Consider the following 6877-nt stretch of genomic DNA (forward strand, 5'->3'; position numbering starts at 1 on the left):
GTGTATTAACAATATATTTTTTTTGGATTAATTTCTCAAATGTCACAAGCAAAAACATTTTTTTTTTTTTTTCTGGAAAGAAAATTAAAGGACAATACAGAAAAAAACTGTCTTGTTACAATTAAACGAATATGTGATCCACAAATGCACACACACACACATCAACCCCAACATAGAAACCTCTGGATCTAAATCATCAGCCCAGTGTGAAACCCACTGATCAGAAAAAAAGGCACACCACCATGCCATCTCCTTCCCTTCCCACTCAACCTCGTGTCCCAAGTCGCTCTGCACACCGTTACCTGATAACCCCCTCAATCCAAACCAAACCAACATTCTTCTGGTCAGGTACCAGCCACCTTGGTCCTCAGATCTTACCAGTGCCAGAGGAGGAGGTGGTGATAGAGTTGGTGGTGACGGTGACCACCCCAGGCATGGTGGAGCTGTGGGCGATGCCTGGAGAGCCGGGAATGATGATGGACGTGCGGGTGGCCCCACTATGGGAGGTGGAAGTGGAGGTGGAGGCACGGATGACAGGCACGGACAAAGAGCGCTGGTACATGGTGGAGGCCGACGACTGGTTGGAGCTGGTGACCAGAATTACCTGCCCGTCACAAAAAGACAGAGGTTATTTTACATATGAACGACTGATAAGATATGAATAGAATTTCTTTATCATATCGTAAAGCGAAATTACATCAGGTGCGGTAACAAACACACAAGCAAAAGACGATTTACACAACACACACACACACAATATCATTAAAAATGAATACATATGTATTTATATAGCTTAAAAGTTGTTCATTTAAAGCACTTCACATATTCTCTCGATAAATTGTGATTAATATTCATTGCATAGTAATTATCAGCATAAATATATTGAAAGACACAAACACTGACACTGCACATCTCCAACTTTTTGTTTTCTCCGCACAGGTGGGTAGTAGTTTGCACAGGACAGGAATCAGAACCCTGCCAGAGTCTGCACTAGTGGGTCACGGTTAAGTATGTGTAATTAAAGCAGATTCTCATTCCACACCCAAACAACACTCCAGCATTTACCTTTGGAGGCTGGCCACCAGGCTGGGAAACTATAGCCCGCCCCTGAGGACTCTTGCTGATGGTGATCTTCACCGGAGAGGCACTGCCAGGGGTGCTGGAGGCAGTGGTGTAGATGACACGGGCCGTCTGGGTCTGGGTGGAGGCTGTTGCTGCTCCCATACTCTCAATGGACAGGCTGCGTCGCTGTCTTCGGTTCAGCGCTTCTTCTTCTTCATCAGGATTCAGGACACCTAAAAGATGAAGGCACTGAACACAATGAACCCTGCGCACCACACTGAGGCAATGTCACACCGATTCACTCAAAATAGTTCCTGATCTGTGCTCAATTTACTGACACTACCTGTGCCCACCATTTTCTATTGATTCAGGTGTTCAATCTTATGCCTGCAACTGTTGAAAGAAGCCATGCTCAACTTTGAAGAGAGTCAATTGAAAGTGCAAAGCTTACCACTCAATCAGGATCATGTAAAGGTTGTGACCTTCCAGTGACAAACAAGGTGATGGACTGATTCAGTATTCATCCTCACAAACTTGAGTTCATAACTGGATTATATCAAGGCTATGATACTCTTTTCCAAACTGATTTGTATACCTGTTTTTCTTGCACAGAAGTGACTCACCTGTGTGTGTGGCCATACAACTGCTATGTAGGTAAAAAAAAAAAAAAAAAAAAAAAAAAAAAGGCACAAGAATGGCCTAAATTTGTCCTAAGTGACAAATCACAAATCATACTCTGTAATTCTAGTCATACTGCTATCCATCAAACAGTGCAAGCATTCACTATCTGGCAGATGTCACTCAATGTGTACAGTTCACTCTCCCTTTTTTATTTTTTCCAAGCTTGAAGAGACAACTATGTTGATCGTTAAAAGAATTCCAAATGGTCTAAAACTCCTGATGGGGTGGTGATAGCATTTGTACCAAAAGCGGTGGTGGTGGTGTTTGTTTTTTCTCTCTGGAGAATAGGAAATTGACATGAAAATCAAAAGAACTGTGTAAACATGTGGTCAAGAATCATGCAAACAAGTTGTATTTATTTTTGCCTCTAATTCATGTATCCAAGGAAAACAGACATGTATCCTTGGACTTAAACAATAAACTGAGCAATAAAGGCAACAGTCCAATCCTACACTTTATGAGGCAGATCATACCCACCCTTGATGTGAATGGAGGTTCCACTGGGGAGGACCACCACATTGGATGTTGGACTAGTGGGACGAGATGGTTTGGCGGATGCTGTAGCCATCACAGCAGCTGTTGATGGCACACTGGTCTGATTGGCCACTGCACCAAACACCAACGACTGAACAACAGCCACTTGCTACATAACAGGGCTCATTCGTTGGTTCAATTAAAAACCAAAACAAAAACCAAAAAAATTAAAAAACACACAAAAATTCACTGAACAATTAGCATGCCTCATACTTTTCAGCTCTGTTTCCTATACAGCCAGAAATTCTGGAATAGCACCCAAGTACTTCTAAAGTCAGTCTGATAGTTATAAAAAATAAATAAATAAATAAAAAATCTGGAAAATTCCAGTGTGAATTCTAGTGACTAATGTTTAAACTTGCAGCAAGGCAGAAGATATAACAAGCACTGTCCACTTACGCTCCTTGTTTCCTGTCAGTGCTGGATTGATGAGGTGAGAGTTTTTCTCTGCTGCCTCTTTGGCAGCCTGGTTAGCTGTCTGAGTGAATGCTGTCTGAGGCACAAGGCGAGGCAGCAGAGGTATAAGCCGTCGTCCTTCAATTAACCACTCTGATGTCTCTGAAGAACTGTTACTGCAAGAACATAATGCTCAATATGTCTGCTCAATACTATCTACCCTTTTTTTCTTTAAAAATCACAATCAACAGGTAACATTCAAATATCACAATAAAGCAGCAACAACAGTGTCTATTAGTCTATATCATGTTAAAATATAATATTGTCTCAAAATGAAATTACAACACTATGTCAACGTAAAACTAGCTCACAACCAGTCTACCATATTTAACCCCCACCAAAAAAATGTTACAAACGAGTAACACTTTCCTTCTTGCCGTAATGGAAAAAAGTAAGACAGAAAAGTACCAATTTTTTTAAAACAAAGAACACAAGAGAGGCAAGGCCTTCAAGACTCACTTGTGATAAATTAAGTCCCCTAGCATTAATTACAGAGTAATTTCCCTTTATTACTATCTGCACCAAAATGTTTGCAAAATATAAAAAAAAATTCCATGCTTACCAAAAGAAGTTCCTGTTTGAACAAAAAATGATAATAATGACTCCTCTAGTTGTTGTGTCAGAATAAGAGGTCAAAGTGCCAAGTTTAGAGAATACAAAAAATATAAATATAACAAACAGTAAATGCAGTTTGCATATAATTAGGCTTTTTTTGTGTGTGTGTGCCCATCCCAGAGGTGCAATATTGTTTTAAACAAGATGACTGGAAAGAACTGAATTTTTACCTATTTTTATGCCAAATTTGGTGTCAACTGACAAAGTATTTGCAGAGAAAATGTCAATGTTAAAGTTTACCATGGACACACAGACACACGGACACACACACACACAGAGACAACCGAACACCGGGTTAAAACATAGACTCACTTTATTTACACAAGTGAGTCAAAAATGTGCCTTATTTAGATATCTCAAATAAAAAGATGCATTTTTCAAAGATTACAAAGATCTAACAGTTATATGTCATTAACAAGAATTCAAACTGTAATGAAAATGACGCAAATCATACTGACTGGTAGGTATCTGGAAACATGCATTTTCTGATAGAAACCATTCACAGTTTACTTAAATCATCTTAGAAAACTTACTGGTCTGCAAGCGTTGACAACCTCTCATCATTGACGGCTCGACGTACTTCAGCTCTATGCCTCTCTAAAGGAATGCTGCCAAAGGAAACAATAATGATGTAAGAAAGATACATTTTCTTGACTGATCGCGAATCGATTGCGATCGTGCCTTAATTTTAGCCCGATCTCCCAATCGGGCTACATAATTGTGCGACCTGTTTGAAGACATAATCAGACACAAAACAGAAACGCCAAAGAATCAAAAGACAGGTAGAAAATGCGAAAAACTTAGCCGTATGAAGTGCACAGGTACAGGTGTCGAGATGGCTGCCGGAAAAAGAGGGCGATAACCAGGGGGACAAAGGGGACGTTACCTACTTCCGTGAGGTTATCGGCCGTAGTTCTCTCATTTTCTCCGCATAGGCGGATAGTAGTTTGCACAGGACAGGAATGTCAGACCCCTGCCGGAGTCTGCACTAGTTGGGTCACGGTTAAGTATGTGTGATTAAAGTCATATTTTGATGCTTTGTCTTCTGTTTTCAAACTTTTTGCAATCAGTTCTTTCAACCCTTTTCAATTTTCATATGGAAGAAAATCACTTGCATGTAGAATGGTGCATGTAAGCGAGTGTCTGTGTGCATGCATGATCATATCATGTTTGCCCACATGTATACATGTACATGTTTATGCTATTTCATATTACTGACTGTCCCCTTAGCTTTTCAATTTTCAAATAAAAAGTTTTCAAACACTAAATAGAATTGTTTGAATTATCAATATCATGCACATAAATATATCATAATACACTCTGCATGTTTCTGAAGTGAATGTAAAAAAACAAAAACTTCAGAATAACCCAGTGTTATTAAGCTGAAACAGTTATAAAAATATTTTCTGAATATGAAGAGATATGTTCCTTCAATGTGTAAAAATGATGTTCCTATAAAAAAAAAAAAAAAGAGAGATTCTCAGCGCACTTCACTATTCGTGATCAATCAAATAAATGTAATGATGATTACCATAATACGTAAGTTAAGACCAAACAATCCTTCAAACGTTTCTTCACCAATCATGATAGACCTAACAAAATCTCCCAACCATGTCTAACAGATACATGACGAGATCTGATAGCAGCACTCACCTCAACATATTCTGCAGTTCCTGGAGAAGCTTCTTTTTGTCCTTGGACAATTCCCCCTGGGCACGGAATGCGGACACCACACTGCTGTAGGCCTCAAGCTCCAGACGACGCAACATCCTCTTGCATTCGTCAGGGCTGAGGTCCAGCAGCATGGGCCACATGGTGCTGAAACTCGTGCTCTATAACCAACATCATGGAATCAAGTTAATAACAGTGATTTCATTTTCAGTAGAAAAGAAAAACATACGCACACATATCAAACAGCCAACAAAATCGCACAGCATGCCTGTCAAAAATGTCTTCCAATAGCAAAGCAATACAGTACATAGATGTTAAAGGATAATTACAAAAAATACAATCTAATAATACAGTACACTAACTTGTGTAACTGCCACATCTAACTTAAGAGGTGAAGCCATTAGTCCTTGAACTCCTTCCATTACACTTCTATGGTGTATTTGTGTATGGGGTATATGGTTAATCAAACTTCATATATTTAAAAAAAAAGTGATTTAAAAATATTTTTAGAAAAAAAAATCACATTCAGTAGAACTATGAACTAGTACAAGACATTACAACCTCATTTCTTAGATAGAATCAAAAGCATATATAAAATAATGGGAAAGAAGGGAGAAGGGTGTGTGTGGGGGGTGGGGGTGGGGGGCAACAGAAGAGCTTGAGAGATTCAACTGTGCAAGAGCACTAGAGTCAGAGGTGAGAGAAGTTACAAGTACAACAGAGTAATCTGCCTTTCCTCCCGTCACAACCTGTTTGTAAATCTTCAATGCTAAATGCCAAGGCACTAAGGCACAGAGCAGTTGCTGATTTGCCTTTACTGATAGTGATACTTAAGGACACAACAACACTGCTGGCCTTGACCCACAATACTCTGGTGTCATGAGACTAACTTATAAGGACAATTTACTTGTAGTATACTGACTCTGAGTAGCTATATTACTTTATGTGATTTTATCCTTCATACTTTTAGAAAATGAAAACAGTCCTTGCCATTCTGGATTGATCACTTAGTCTCTTTTTTCAGCAGATATGAATAAAATTAATTCTACATGTGGTTTTTTTTTTTAACAACTGCAGTTCAATTTTATTAAACCTATTCAATCAAAATAGATTATAGAATAAGTGTGATGTGCATATGTGCGTGCGTGTTTGTGTGTGTAAAAGCACAGGGTGAATGTTTCTTTTAAATAATGAAAATTACTAACCAGGAACTGTTTCAATGTTTCTGCTGCTGGATGTTTCATATTATCCTTTATTATTATTATTATTATTATTATGAAGAAATGATAACATGAAGACATGCAATTGTAAGATACCATTTGTCAAGTGACATGATCAAAATATCTATTGCATTATCCATTAATGTTTAACACAGATGTTTTGCCATGGGATCATTCAGACTATCATATAAAAAAGAGTTCTGAGGGAACACTGTGCAAGTGTAATTTTCTACTTCTGTTATGACTTTCCAGAACATTATGATAATGTTTGTCAGACACCCAGTCCATGCCAAGGAAGAAAATGAATCATCCGGTTATCTCCAGAACTTCCTCCCTCTGACTTATTAATTCAACATCATATATTCAATAAGAGAAAGCAGCTGGATTCACGAGTCATGTTACAGCTGTGGGAATAGGCGGTTTCTCTTTTGTTGTCGCTGTTGTTAACTTTTTCTTGTTCAGCTGTGCAGATTTCTTCTAAAATTATCAACATTGGCTGTGAAAGAACTAGAAGAAAAATGGTCACATCAGATTCAGACTGACAGGAAAAGTGGGTAATATACAAATTATACAACTAATGATGAATTAAAAAATAAGTAAAACATATAACAACTAAACAAGAAAGGTTTAGCAAAACA

General features: G+C 38.4%; 1 protein-coding gene across 1 annotated transcript in view; it reads right to left on the reverse strand.

Moving 5' to 3' along the window:
* Positions 1–6877, reverse strand: part of LOC143288935 (uncharacterized) — a 30382-nt gene that overhangs the window by 21309 nt on the left and 2196 nt on the right. The window contains exons 2-7 of the mRNA XM_076597617.1: positions 5002–5180; positions 3882–3956; positions 2677–2849; positions 2221–2349; positions 1066–1295; positions 379–604 (exon numbers count right to left, since the gene is read on the reverse strand). Of these exons, the coding sequence (XP_076453732.1) occupies positions 379–604; positions 1066–1295; positions 2221–2349; positions 2677–2849; positions 3882–3956; positions 5002–5162 (994 nt within the window). The 5' untranslated portion in view covers positions 5163–5180. The remainder of the gene's footprint in view (positions 1–378; positions 605–1065; positions 1296–2220; positions 2350–2676; positions 2850–3881; positions 3957–5001; positions 5181–6877) is intronic.

Source organism: Babylonia areolata, chromosome 13 (assembly GCF_041734735.1).
Source record: "Babylonia areolata isolate BAREFJ2019XMU chromosome 13, ASM4173473v1, whole genome shotgun sequence".
NCBI lineage: Eukaryota > Metazoa > Mollusca > Gastropoda > Neogastropoda > Buccinidae > Babylonia > Babylonia areolata.